This window comes from Balaenoptera borealis (assembly GCF_965194805.1).
Source record: "Balaenoptera borealis genome assembly, chromosome: 8".
NCBI classification, from domain to species: Eukaryota; Metazoa; Chordata; class Mammalia; order Artiodactyla; family Balaenopteridae; genus Balaenoptera; species Balaenoptera borealis.
The window spans coordinates 96689788-96704280 of record NC_138865.1 but is presented as its reverse complement, the minus strand read 5'-3'; the positions used below and the strand labels follow the sequence as shown (position 1 = coordinate 96704280).

General features: G+C 49.7%; 1 protein-coding gene across 11 annotated transcripts in view; it reads right to left on the bottom strand.

Moving 5' to 3' along the window:
- The window catches only part of ZNF462 (zinc finger protein 462), a 148958-nt gene that overhangs the window by 72191 nt on the left and 62274 nt on the right, over positions 1-14493 (bottom strand). For 9 of the 11 annotated variants that reach the window (XR_014247866.1, XR_014247867.1, XM_082403717.1 and 6 more), the window contains exons 2-5: positions 13047-13296; positions 6263-11850; positions 5298-5462; positions 3427-3713 (exon numbers count right to left, since the gene is read on the bottom strand). Coding sequence is in view for 9 of the 11 variants with exons in the window: in XM_082403717.1 (XP_082259843.1) it covers positions 3427-3713; positions 5298-5462; positions 6263-11850; positions 13047-13269 (6263 nt within the window). In the remaining 2 variants the exon portion in view is untranslated. The remainder of the gene's footprint in view (positions 1-3426; positions 3714-5297; positions 5463-6262; positions 11851-13046; positions 13297-14493) is intronic. The other 2 variants (XM_082403719.1, XM_082403712.1) reach the window with 2 other exon arrangements.

Genomic DNA, 14493 nt, shown 5'->3' with positions numbered 1-14493 from the left:
TTAAGTTCTCTGAAAAGTCAATGAGGTGCCTATCAAAGAGTCCTTGAACTTATACCATAAAAAATAAAAATAAAAAAGGGAATTAGAGAAATTTTGCATGTAAAAAAGGCTGACTTTCTTCTTAAACCTTAATTCCGCTGTGAACACTTGAGCAGGGCACTTGCAATGGGCTATTTTCAAGGTCTTTCTAAATATGGAGGTCCAGTGCAGGTGTGTTTACAGGAAGTCATGTGATCCAAAGGCTGGCCATGCCTTCTGATAAAACCATGTTTGCTGTACATCAGTATTCCAGAAGCAACTTATAAAGAAATTATTTAATTATAATTTCCCAGTATTTCATAATAATTACTACTCTAAAAAAATAATAAATCTACCAAACGAGGTGTGGGAAGATGTTCTAATTTGTATCATTGCCCCAGAGAACTAGATTCCATTCTAAATGACTCATATGGGAACAGTACTGCTTACCATTTAAATATATAACGTTCTCCCAAGCTCCAAAGCAGCCCTTTCCACACTGCCTAAGGACACCTCCCACTGAACGTCCTTCAGCTATCTTAAACTCAACCAGCCTGAAACAAACACGTCAGTTTTTTTAAATCCAAAACAAATTCTCTTCTTCATTTCCCTCTTTGTAGAAAGAACACTTCCAAGCTGTCAGTCAACCAGCCTGGAAACCTCCGTGCCATTTGTACTGTACTTTGTCCCTCTTCCCCTCCAGTAAGCCAATTTTTCCAAGACATGAAGATCCTCCTTCCCTCAACTGTTCCCAAAGTTCCATTCTAACTTCGTGGATCAGCTACTATCACTGCCTCCTAATTGGTCTCCCCCATCTTTTTTCCAACTCAAAAGCACAAGTGATGGAGTCAGACTGCCTGAGATCAAATGCCAGCTATTACTCATAAGCCAAGTGGCCTTGGGCAAGTTCCATAACCCCTCTATATTAAAAGGCCTCACTTCCCTTATCTATGAAAGGGAGATAATAACGGGACCATACCTCATAGGGCTGTTCTGAGAATAAAATGAGATAATACTTGAAGGCACATAGCACAGTGCCTGGCACACAGTGAGGCTCAATAAATGTTAGTGATTAAGATGCCTTTACTCGTTTCAGAGTCTTCCTTGTACCAGTAATGTATATTACAAAGCACTAATTCTGCATTCAAAGACCCCCAAATGCAGTCTCTACTCAGGTATTCAGACTTTACCTTCTACTATTCCTTTACATATCACTTCAAAATTAGTCCAACTAGACCGCCAGCTGGTCCCCCCTAAGCATCGATCTCTTCCTCAGGGCCCTACTCTCTCATCGTTTCCTCCACATTGCATGTTCTTTACAAACTTGGCAAGTCCTATCTTCCTACTTTAAGACTTGACTCAAATGCTCCCTGTTCCATAAAACCTTCCCGATTCTTCCAAAATGGATGTACCATCTCCCTTCTTTGAAACTTCATTGCATTTTATTGATACATTTTTTTTTAAAGACATGTGCCTTATTTTGCCAAGTCATTTGTGTGCTTGCTTTACTTATAACCCGACTAGACCCTAAGTTCCCTGAGATCACCGACCATGTCCTATTCATCTTTATATTCCCCCAAAGCCTCAACAACAGGGAATATTCATTTATTCACAATGATTTATTGAGGTTCTGTGTATCAGAAAACATTGAGAGTTGCTGTCCAACAAATACTTATTGAACTGATGAGAACTACACAAGTTTGAGGCTAGGGCATGAATCTGAGGACAAAGATTAGATACTAGGCTCTGTATAATCATAAAAGAGTTTGCAACCCATCCTAACCTCTGTGGAAGCATCACCTCTTCCTGCCTTTCAACAGCCACTAACTAGCACTTTATCTTTTTTAAGAAGCAAGCAGCCCATCACTTATTTTCAATTATGATAAAAATAAACAGCTTGTCAGTCTCACAATCAGTCACCTTCATCCAAGACTGTAGAACACGTTATTGAAAATTTCTCTCTCATACAGTTGTGAGAGAAAGGCAACAAAAGGTTATTTCTTCTCAGAACCATCCCTCCTCCTATCACCCCAAAAAGCCTCACACAGAAACCCAAATTTTCAATTTCAAAGCTGTGCCAGGTAGCATGAAGCCCCTCTCCTCAACCCACCCTGTACTTCAAGCATCTCTCTGGCATCGATAAACTTCTTCACCATTCCAGGTCTTTTTAAAAACGCCAAGCAATGACCCTTTGGTCATATGGGTTAAAAAGTCCTAATTTTACCTCCTTAGCCACTTAATTTCCCAAATGGAACTTTACTTCCTCAAATGATGGTTAGGTTCTAGATGAATGTTTGACAGATGCACCAGTAAACTCATCTACTCTCTGGTCTTTCCTTGTGTAAGTCATAGCAATACCTCCAAAATTATCATTTAAGAAAATGTCCAATTTAGAAAACTCTAATTCAAAAAGATACATGCATCCCAATGTTCACAGCAGCACTATTTACAATAGGCAAGACATGGAAGCAACCTAAATGTCCATCGACAGATGAATGGATAAAGAAGATGTGATACATATATACAGTGGAATACTGCTCAGCCATAAAAAAGAATGAAATAATGCCATTTGCAGCAACAGGGATGCAACTAGAGATTATCATACTTAGTGAAGTAAGTCAGACACAGAAAGACAAATACCATATGATATCACTTGTATGTGGAATCTAAAAAAAAATGATACAGATGCACTTATTTACAAAACAGAAATAGACTCACAGACATAGAAAACAAATTTATGGTTACCAAAGGGGATAGCGGGGGCTAGGGAGACCAAATTAGGAGTTTGGGATTAACAGATACACACTACTTCGGGGGTCCCCCAAGCAGGCCGCAGAGCAGGAAGCGAGCGTCGGGCGAGCGAGTGAAGCAAGCTTCCTCCGCCGCTCCCCATCGCTCACGTTACCGTCTGAACCAACCCCCCGCCCCGTGGAAAAACTGTCTTCCAAGAAACTGGTCCCTGGTGCCAAAAAGGTTGGGGACCGCTGCACGACTTTATATAAAATAGGTAAACAACAAGGACCTACGGTATAGCACAGGGAACTATACTCGATATTTTGTAATAACCTGTAATGGAAAAAGAGTCTGAAAAAGAATGCGTATATATATTGTGTTTGTGTGTGTGTATATAACTGAATCACTCTGCTGTACACTTAAAATGAACACAACCTTGTCAATTAACTATACTTCAATTTTGTTTTCTAAATGCCTGATTTTGCCAAATCTGATGTCAGGCCAACAATCTCCTGTTCTCAGCCCCAATTGACAGGTGAGGTGACAGAGGCTCAAGGTAACACAGCCAACTAAACGGCAGGCCTGAACCACGAGAGGGGCCTTCAGACGCCTCCAAGCTCTCCTGCCTTCCACCTCCTCCCAGTTACCACTTGCACCTACTCGGAGAGCACTTACTTGTGCCTGAAAGCAGAAACAAAGGAGCAGTACTGGCAGCTGTACTTGTCCTCGCGGGTAAACATGGCCAGGGCCAGATGGCTCCTCTCATGAGAACGCAGCCCCTGCATGGACATCAGGACTCTGTCACATTGACTACAATGGTATCCCCCCGGCCGGGTTTCATCCTCCAACATTCCATCAAGCAAGCAGTGTTCACCAGCCACCCGGTCCACCAGGGCGCCACTGGCATCTCTGGCTGCTTCCAGTCCGTCCAGGAACAAGTGGGAAGGGTCTTCAGCCTCCTGCTAAGAGAACCACACACACACACATGCCCCACCAACAAAATAAATATCCATCATCATTGCTCCCAGCTCTCCTCCTCTCCCTTCATTCTCCCAAACTCATCAGCATTTCCTGTTAAGGCTTCCTCCCCTGCCTCTCCAGCTCCCCCTAGAGGGAGGGCAAACCCAACTGCCATCCTTCATGCAGTGGTGGTGATGGGAGGGCAACATATCCGGACACAGGTTGCTACTGTCTGGGAAAGGTGAGGGAGCGGCTCTCCCGCTTTGAAGACAGTTCACTCACTTACCTTCTATCTTAAAGAGAAAATTCAAATTGGGATCCTACCGAAACTGATATAAAGCAGGTTAGGGTTATGGCTCAGAGAAAGGAAGAGAGGAAGGAAGGGGAAAAAGGAGAATGGTGTGGGCACTTGGGAGCCTTGGAACACCCTCGGGAAATGAAGGAAACTGAAAGATCCAGCTCTCTGCCACCACGCTCATCCCCATCTCACAGACGGTCACATCGCCCCTTGACCGAAGGTTGCTGTATAATCAATTCAAAAAATTAAGGAGCAGCCTAGCCTGGTTTGAGGTGGCTCCTTTGGATTACTGATTACACGGGAAGAGCCGCTGTCTCCCTCAAGCAATTATGGGACGCAAGGCTGGGACACACCCTGGTGGCGGGCAAGAAGCTGACTGATGCTGTCCCGGTGCCACTCACTGTTGTGCCACCAGCCGGAAGGCTTCAGGCTTCAGTGGGAAGAGCGGAAGCTTCGCCTCCATGCCACATTGGCAAAACAGGCCTCAAGATCAAGAAGGGCCGATGACAGAAATGCATTCACGTATCCAGAGAGAAAGAGCAGAGCCCTGAACTGACTTCTCTGCTCAACCCTAAGTGGTTAGCAATATCCTGGAAGGCAGGGATGGTGGCTTGGTTACTGAAACAGTGGCTCATTTTAGGATTATGATCTTCAAACCAGGTGGCCTAATACTGGTTGGGGGCAGAGAGAAGGTGCTTGTCAAGCAACACACAGGGGGAGAGGGGATGGAGGAGACAAATCAGGTCAAAGGGCTCACAGGGCCAACTGTGACCTGAAGGCTTTCAGTTTTAGATTTAACGTTTCTTAAAGCTCCTCCGGGGACCCAGGATAAGAAGTAAAAGACAGATTCTCCCGGGCTCTCTGCACCGTCGCCAGATGAGAACAGCGAGAAGTCAAGCAGTGGGAGGAGCAGAAGAGGATGGGAACAGAACCCACTGGACTCCTCTCAAGAGCCCGGGCTGCTTGGAAAAGCAAACACCTAGTGGCACTAAATGCAGCCCAGAAGGGAGACCCAAAGCCTCCTGTACCGAGAGGCCCGGATCTTCTGTTTCCACCAGACTATCCGCGTGGAAGGGAACCAGATCGAAACGCAACCGGGTCGAAACACAGAAGATGAGGAGGATCCAACCTGTAAAGAAATCAAAACAAGCCAGACCGATCCCAGCATAACTCAGGAACGCCCACATTTCGGGTCGCCCTTTCCTGAGCGGCTCTGAGCAACGGCGTGAATTAGGCACTCGAAGGGCTCACACACAAGACTCCTCATCCAGACCTTCCCAGTGCTCACCTTCACGGCGGCTGACACGGCCGGGACACTGCCGTACTGGACGTGCTTGCGGAGGTGGTTACAGATGGCCCGGAGCGTCGGATGCACTTCCACACAGAATTTACATTTGTAGCCCACCACCTTCCTCTCCTTGATCTTTGGCACCTCTTCTAAGTGACCAAAAGGCTGGTAAAATACAGTGGTAGCCATCAGTACTCCGAGCCCTCCCTCAATGGCCGGCATTTATTCTTGCAGCTTACTAGCAGATTTTACGTTAAAGCAGATTAGCAGGTTAAAAACCAAGGGAGATAACACGCGAGCATTTTTACATAACAAATTCGTCAGGGGTGAGGCGCGCTGCCCACTGCGCGCGCGTTTGCGGAAGTGTCCAGAACCCAAACAGGTTACGACTTGCGAAGAGAGAAGATCTCGGTGCAGAAGCCTCATTGTCACTGCCACCAAGTTATCTGGTTTTCAAACCGATTTTTCAACTACGCAGGTGAAACGTTGCATAGCTATGCCATTAGCGAACTTCTTGACCAAAAAAGAGAAAACAAAAACAAAAAAACTCTACTCCTGGAGTCGTTAGGTTCCTGTAGCCGACACTGCAAACCAAGACATGGCTGAGAAGCGCTAACGATACCAAGAGACGGCCCGCAACTGCCTTGGGAAAGAGAGCGAGCGTTGTCCTGTAACTAGGCCTCGGATAAGGCTACTTGGCAGAGAGAAATACAGAAAAGCCACCCGACCCTCCCCTGGGGAACCTTGGGAGGGGCGAGAGGGAGGGGGACGGGGCCGTGGAGAAGGGTGAGCGTAGAACGCGGGGGGGAATAATCAAGCTCGAAATGTTTAATTGACTTATTGAGCTCTCTGGCAGGCTAAGTCACTAGGAAGCCCGTAGCGGTTTGGCTGGCAGCGAAGACGTGCATGTGGGCACCAGTGATGAGAGGCCTCCTGGGGGAAGGGAAAGCAAAACATATCCTTACCCTCTCTTGTTTGAAATCTGCAAAAGCACCATCTGCATATTTCTGCTTGCTCAAAAGCTGTTTCCTCCTCTCCTGACGTTTGGCACGCTTCTGGAATTCCTCATTGTGAATGTTCAAGTGTGAGGTCAGCTCCGCCGTGCTTTGCAGTTTGCTATCGCAGTGCTTGCACTGGTAGGCGGAGCTCTGCGGGCGGGGGCCGCTGCCCAGGATGACGAAGTCCCTCTTGAGGTCCCGGCTGTGGTGGTCCGTGTAATGCATGCACAGCAGCTCCGCCGTGCTGAAGGACAGCTTGAAGCACTTGATGCAGCGGAACGGGAGCCACTCCATCTCCTGCCCTTCGCTCCCCTCCACCTCGGCTTTCTCGCAGCCGCCTCTCTCCTCCTCTTCCATCAGCACCGGCTTCTCGTGCTCGTCGGCGTAGACGGCGGTGAAGTAGCCCCCCAACTTGCTGGCGTGCTGCTTCTTGGGGAACACCCCCGGGTGGCGCTTCATGTAGTGGGACACGATGCCCTTCTTGCTGAAGGACTGAAAGGCGCACAGCGAGCACTTCTTCTTCTCCACGGCGCGCCGGAGCTCCTCGCTGAGCTGCGGGGCGTCGTCCTTGGGCGGCGACGGGATGATCACCTTGCTGGGCTTGTCGCTGATGGTCCTGGAGGCCGCCAGGCAGTGGGTGTAGTAGGCGTCGATGTCGTGGCGCTTCTGGTAGTGGGCGGCCAGCCCTTTGCGGATGGGGTTGGTGTAGGCACACAGGGCGCACTTGAAGAGGTTGTTCTTGCCCTCGGGCTGGGCGCGCACGTTGTTGTGCTTGATGCGGTAGTGCCGGGCTATGCCCTTCCGCGTGGAGCAGAAGTACTTGCAGAGCTGGCACCGGAACACAGTGTGGGACACCAGGTGCGAGGTAGCGAAGTGAGACGTGGACACGGGCTCCTCTCCCACCTCGTCCTCGGTCACGGACACTTGGGAGGGGCTCACTTCAGTGGTTATCTCGGGCTCGAGGGTCACGGGCAGCTTCGGGGGAGACTGGGAAAAGACATCGAATTCGGGCTGGTTGTGATACTTCTCATAGTGGATCTTGAGCTTCTCCAAAGTGCCGTGCGTGTAGGGACACAGTTTGCAGCGGTAGGCGCCGTACCCTTGCTTGAAGATCCTGCTCGTCTCCTCCACGTCGTTCTGGGCTATGTCGGCGGACTGCTCCACGTCGTGCACGAAGTCCTCGGCAGTCACCTTGATGGACGGGTGTCGCTTCTGGTAGTGGGTCAGGACACCGTGGATGCGGGTGTTGATGTAGGGGCAATGACGGCATTTGTAGACGGCGCCCGGGTTGATGTCGATATCCTGGGCAAAGTCGGCAGCCTTCACTTTCATGCCTGGGTGCTTCTTCCCATAATGGGTCAGAAGGCCGTGCAGGTTGTTATACTCAGACTGGCACACGGTGCACTGGTACGGGGTGGAGGAGATGGCAGGGTTGGCTGACGCTAGCTGGAGGCTCTTCTCTGGGGAAAGCCTGGCGTCCTCGGGGCATTCAGCTTCCTGCTCGGGGAGCGGGGCAGGCATACTGTTTTCACAATTCACAGGGCCCACGAGCTCTTCAGGCGGAGAGAGGGGATTCTCGACAGCATCTTTCTCCTTGATGATATCCAGCAGCACCGACTCGTCCCCATTCATGGCCCAGGGGTGGAACGCTTGGTAGTGATTGGTGATGTCCCAGATGGAGACGGCCTCAAAAACACAGTCTCGGCATCTGTACGTTTTGGCTTCAGCTGGCATCGTGAGAGAGGGAGGGGATGGGTCTGGCCCAGCCCAGAGCTTGGTGGCCATGTACGTATAATCAACGTAATGCTCGGGATGCCTCCTCTGGTAATGGAGGAGCAAACCGTTGGGATCTGTGTGGGAATAGATGCACCACTCGCAGTGGTAGCCAGCTTCTATCAAGCCATCTAGAAATGCCCACCGCATGATGGACGTGACTGTGGCCTTCAGGGCAGGGTGGTCTTTCTTGATATGCTTCCTCAGTGCATAGAAGTAGGGGGAGGTGTACGAGCACTGCCGACACTTGAGCGCCCGGAGTTTCGTCCTGTCCCGCTCCACGTTCGAGGCGGGGACCAGCACGCAACCGGCGGGCTTCTTCTGGTTACGGTCGCAGAGGCTTCGGATGGTGGCCGTGTGCTGCCGGATCACATCCGCGTTGGCCTTGAAGTCTCGGTGCTTCTTCTGATAATGGATGAGGACGCCTTTGACCGTGCGGTTCCCGTAATCACAGTGCTGGCAGAAGAACATCTCACTCTCCGCGGGAGGGCCGTCTCTCTCGGAGCCGCTGCGGCTGAGCTGCGGCCTGGGGGCCGGTGGCCGGGGGGAGCCTTGGGGCCCATCGGCCCCTCGCGTCATTGCGGCTGTGGGAGGAGCCTGTCTGATATATTTGGCGGTAACCTTTATCTCTGGGTGTCTTTTCTGGTAGTGGACAAGGACTCCCACAACTGACCGATTGCTGTAGGAGCAGTGTTTGCAGTAGTAAAGCTCGGTACCGAGGTCTGGTGGCGGGGGCGGCGGGGGGGGTGGGGAACCCATGGCGGATATTTTGGGAGACACTGGAGCACCCACCTCAAATGACAACCGAGAGAGGGCAGAGCCCCTGTCCACAGACACCATTCGCATGGTTTTCTGGATCCTAAAGTAGGAGGCCTTTTCTTCCGGGTGTTTCTTCTGATAATGAACCAACACAGAGTGCATGTTGGGGCTCGCGAAGGAGCAAACGTCACAATCGTACACGACGACGGTGCTGACCGAGGGGTCCTTCTGATTTTCACATTCTGGAGGAAAGGTCTTGGAAGGGGTGTTTTTAGGGAACGGGGCTGGCACCCCGCCGCCACTGGCCACGGCAGCGGACGTGGCCATGTTCTTGGGAGCCGAATTCAGGATCTCCCTCAGCGTCTGGGACTCCGTGTTCGGCCCCTCCTGCTGCTCCACCACGTAGCTCGAAAATATCATCGCGTTGTTAATCTTAACGGTGGGATGCATTCTCTGGTAATGCGGCATCAGGCTCCGGACGTTGGGGCTCGTGTAGGAACAAAACCGACACCGGTAGATCAGGTCCGAGTGGTCGAAGTTGAGGACGTTCATGGCTTCTGGGTGGTGTTCGCCGTAATGCTGCTGCAGGTCTTCGAAGTTGGTGTAATCGATGTAGCATTCCAGGCACCTGTACACTGCGCTGTGATCGTTGGGGTCCAAGATGTACCTGAAGCTGAATTTAATGTACGGGTGCATGCGCTGGTAGTGGGTGCTGACGCTCCGGGCAGATTTGTTGTTAAAGTCACAGTGTTTGCAATAATAAAGCCTTCCCGAGTCACTAAAGTCCGCATTTTCATTACCGTGCTCAGTTCCGTAGATAGGAGTCTGGGTGTTGAGCAGAGTAGCGCTGGCAACCTGGTGATCTTTCATGTTCGTGGAGGAGCCATAATAATCCTCTTCATCTTCAGAAAGGGTGAGCTCTATCTCAGCCCCGTTGGTGGCATTGTAATCGTGCGTGACAGTTCTGAAGTTGGGCTCCTTCTGGGGCTCAGGGGCGTCTCTCGCCCAGATCTGCTGCGCTGAGAAGGACGTGGGCACCTCCAGGATGGGCTCTGGCGGCTCTTCTTCCCGGTCCAGCTCCACCTCAATCTCCACTTCGTTGTCTTCCTCTTCCTCCTCGTCATCCTCCACGTTGATCACCGCATCTTCCTGCTGTTTGGTTTGGTTAATTCTGCTCTGCAGGTTGCTTGCTATCTCGTCAATCCGGGTCCTCTTCTTCACGGGCGATAAGTCGAGAGGAAAGTCATTAGCGAGTTTCCTAGAGGCCTTAGCTACAAAATTGTTCTTGGAGGACAACCCAAGAATTGAGGTCTGACTTTTCTTCACAGTGTTGCTGGAAGAGGGGTGGCTGTCTGTCTCGCTGTCCGCTGGCAGGCTGGAGGGCTGCCCCTCGAATTTTGGCAAGTTGTCGCAGAAGGAGTGTTTGTGCTGCTGATGAACCCTCAGCCCTTTCAGAGTCGTGGTGGAGTAATTACACATGGTGCACTTGTAGGGGTGCAGGGGCGGGGCCTGTGCGGGCGGCGGGGGCAGGGGCGGCACCTGATGGGGCGGCTGTAGCTGCGGCGGCTGGGGCTGTGACGGAGGTGGGGGCGGTGGCGGCGGCGGCGGCGGGGGCGGCTGTTGCTGCTGCAGGGGCTCCAGCACGACCCCCGACTTTCTCCCATTGATGCTCGAGCTCTCGTAAGACACGACACCTTCGTGCAGCGGGGAAGCAATGCTTTCACTCTGGGAATTCACAGCATCCCAGTCTGACGTTGTACCCGTGTGACACTGTTTGTGAGCCCCAAGTTTTAACGAGCTCTTGCAAGTAAATGGACATTCATCACATTTGTAGACAGCTGTCTTTCCGGATAAGTGGATGTTTTCTATGTGACGGGAGATGCTACGTCGATGCATGGTGAGGAACGGACAAAAGGGGCACTGGAACCGATTCATGAATCTTCTAAATGGGATCCCCTTGGTCTCCAATAATTTGTTGCCCTCTGAGCCCATCAGCTGCTCCGCGGACATGCCTGCTGTCTGATGATCCAGAGCAGTTAAGCCATTCTCGCTGTCTATTTCATTTAACTCTTCATCGGAACTAGAGTCATTCAGCATGCTGTTAGTTTCCAGGTCGGCAGAAGAATTGGTCATGTCAGTCATTCCGTAACGGGATCTCTCCGCCAAGTTGACGAGGCCAGAATTGTGAGGTGACTTCGGCTTCATCTGAGGGTAAGACACGGGCGAAAACTTGGAAGCGGAAGAAGAATTGGGTCTCATGATGGAGTTGCCGATGGAGCCCCTGAAGGTGGAGACGTTAGTGCTGGGTAGCTCCCGGCTGGCAGCATTCATAGACAGATAGGTGGAGTTAGAAGTGGGGCTGGGGGCGCTCTTGTTCTGCACATCAGGCAGATTAGTCCCTTCTTGCTGCTGCCTGAGACTGGACAGGATCTTGACCATGCTGCGGTGTTTCTTCATCATGTGGTCACACCAGCGTTCCCGGCGGGGGGTCTGATAGCTGCACCACTCACAGCAAAAGTTGCCTCGAGACTTGGTCAGAGGCTTGACCATTGATTCTAGGATGCTGCGCTCCACGACCTCCGCCGGCAGTTCCTTGCAGGGGTCCTGCAGGGACACGGGTGGGACCACGGGGTCTGCCATCGGAGCAGGGGCAGGGGGAGGAGCAGTGGTCTCCTTCAAATTGTTTTTGTGATACATCTTCTGATGCTTAATTATTCTTGCCCTCCTTGGTGACTTGTATGTGCAAAACTGGCAAGAGAAGACCTTTCCGAATCCCTCGTGCATCATGATATTATAATTTAAGGATCCTGGAACAGGGGGTCCCGCCGAACTCCCTTCAGCTTGAGCTCCGTGGACCTTCCTAGTGTGTTCAATGAGGAGGTTTTTTGACCTGAAGTAGCGTACGCAGAACTTGCATTGAAAAAACTTGTTTGTTGGTTTGGGATTAGAGGCAATATGCTGACCGTAATATCCTGGACTATGGCCATAGTAACTTCCGGTCCCCAATGCAGTTGCATTTTGACCTGAAGAGAAAGCATAAGGTAAGTGGGAAGAGAAAAGCAAAGCAAAAGCGAGTCAAGAATTTCAATCATGCAAATCCATTTTCTTTTCAATTATCCTTCATTAATAAACATCACATTCAAAAAGCCTAACATCTCAAGATGAGGCCCTGAAGAGTATTAACGAAGCGTTAACGAACATAAACACGTTGCTTCTCAAGGACGAAAGGCAGTGCTCGGCTTCAGGTGCAAGAGTCTCCATATCTCGATTCATGTGCCACAGAGCTATGAAAATGCAAGTTTCACAAACTGCAGTATTCATTCTAGAACTTTCCAAGATACTACCCTGTGCTCCAAATCGAAAGGAAGGTAAGAGACAGAGGAAGCTGAAAGAACAATAACCTGGGCTACTCAAGAAGAGACATGTGATGCCCAAACCACAAAAAGGGCTCACAAATGGGAATTCCCTGGCGGTCCAGTGGTTAGGACTCGGCGTTTTTCCACTGCTGTGGCCCAGGTTCAATGCCTGGTTGGGGAACCTTTAAATATCCCACAAGCCTTGCAGCGTGGCCAAAAAAAAAAAAAAAAAAAGTCTCGCAAAGAGCAAAAAACTCTGTAGGAGCCATGCATGTCAAGAAGCACGGCTACTGACTCCTTGGTAGTGCGTGCAGCCTGTTGCCTGTACCGCTTGCCCTAAGGGACCTTGGAGACAGCCCTTTCCAGTGGACATTCATGACTGGCATGTTGTGCCCAATCGAGGCTCCAGACAGGTATGTGCGGTGCCTTTGAAAAGCCCCAGGGCACAGTGGCCAGGGTCCAGGCTGGCCAAGTCATAAGGTCCATCTGCACCAGGCTGCAGAACAAGGAGCATGTGATTAAGGCCCTCCACAGGGCCAAGTTCAAGTTCCCTGGCCGCCAGAAGAGCCACATCTCCAAGAAGTGGGCGTTTACTAAGTTTAACGCGGATGAATTTGAAAACAAGGTGGTGGAAAAGCAGCTCATCCCGGATGGCTGTGAGGTCAAATACATCCCTAATCCTGCCCTCTGGACAAATGGCGGACCCTGCACTCAGGAGAGCCTTGGCGCTGTCCCCTCCTTACTCACGCCCACCAATAAGTCCTACTCTCCTGTCCAAAAAAAAAAAAGAACCACGGCTACAGGCTCAAAATAGAGGAGGGCAGTGAAATACATCAGATACGCTGAGCCTAGGACAGATTTACCTGATAAGTCCTCTGCAATCACAAATTCATCCTTTATAGACGAAAACTCCACCTCTGTCTGGTTACTGGCATTCATGGACCCAGATCGCGGCTCATTCGCATTGTCTTCGGCAACGTCCGTCGGCTGCAGAAATGCCGTGTGGACATCCTGGATATGCGCCTTGAGATCTTCATAAGACGGGGCTCTGAAGTCACAGCCATCGCACTGAAGCACCTCCATCATCTGGGTCTACTCTCTCACATTAGGAACCTGTGGTGGCAGAAGCCAGACGAAACACCTTAAGGCCTGAGCTCATTGCGTACCCCAAGCTGATGGGGCTACAAGTCCATTAATGGAAGAAATTCCAATATTGGCCAATTTCTCTCACTGGACTTTGCCAGATGCAACACTGGCCAAAGAAAGGAAATCAGACATAATAGGGATGGTGTCCTTGACTTCATAACTTCAAAGAAGGGGGAAAAAACCAGGTAAACTTCTTCTAGCTTGATGTATCTGCAAGTGCCATGTGTCAAAGAAACCCTTAATACTTCAAAAGTTTTAGTAGTCTCTGAATTTCTTGACTGAATTCAAATTTCTTGGTAGGTTAATACTGACTTTAATTCTGGCTGGGACCAGTTTTATTTTTGAACCAGAATCTTCTCAGAAGTAAAGAGGTTGCCCATACAGAAGAAAGGACAAACTTCACTCTTCATTAGCTGTTTTAATACTATAAAACATTGATGTTTTATCACCAAATGGTGAAACAGTATTGAATCTCTGAGTGGCAGTAGGAAAAGCTTTTTATTGTACCTTTTTATTCTTCTACTCTCTTAACTGATATTGTGGTACACCTCCTTCTTCCCTTCCTTAAACAGTTTATTTTTTTTTCATGAGCTAAATGGTTATTTGCTTTTTACTACCTACCAATTATAACCTAACAGCTTCTCCAATCTAATTAGGTCATAAAATATTTCTCATGAGATTCTTAAACAACCAACTTTAGATGACAATCCAGTTTCTAGTTTCAGGTTGCACCTTGGTACCTCGATTTACACTAAGGCAACAGAAACGCACGTGGTTTGGAAGAAGGGCTTCTAAGGCAGGACCTTCTCTTTTTCTACTTCTCCCATTTACAAATGTGGAGTGCATACTTGGCCATAAAAAGCAGTGAACCTGATTTAGAATAAAGTAAAACTTGCCCGGCTGCCTCTGTCCTGCTATTTACTGTGTGATTGAAAGATACAGATAGCTTCACATGAACTCAATGGAGAGGCCCACCATTAAGAAGTTAAAAACGTATTAGAAGGCATAGACCTTCCTATCTTAAGTTGAGATACCCAGTTATTACCTTAATGACTGAGTTACTTCACTGAGCTCATAGCAAACTCTACTGAGTCACTGTAATCTAGAACCAGATGTCCAAGAACAAAAGCCACAAGCCAAATCTTTCGATACTTTGATTGTACA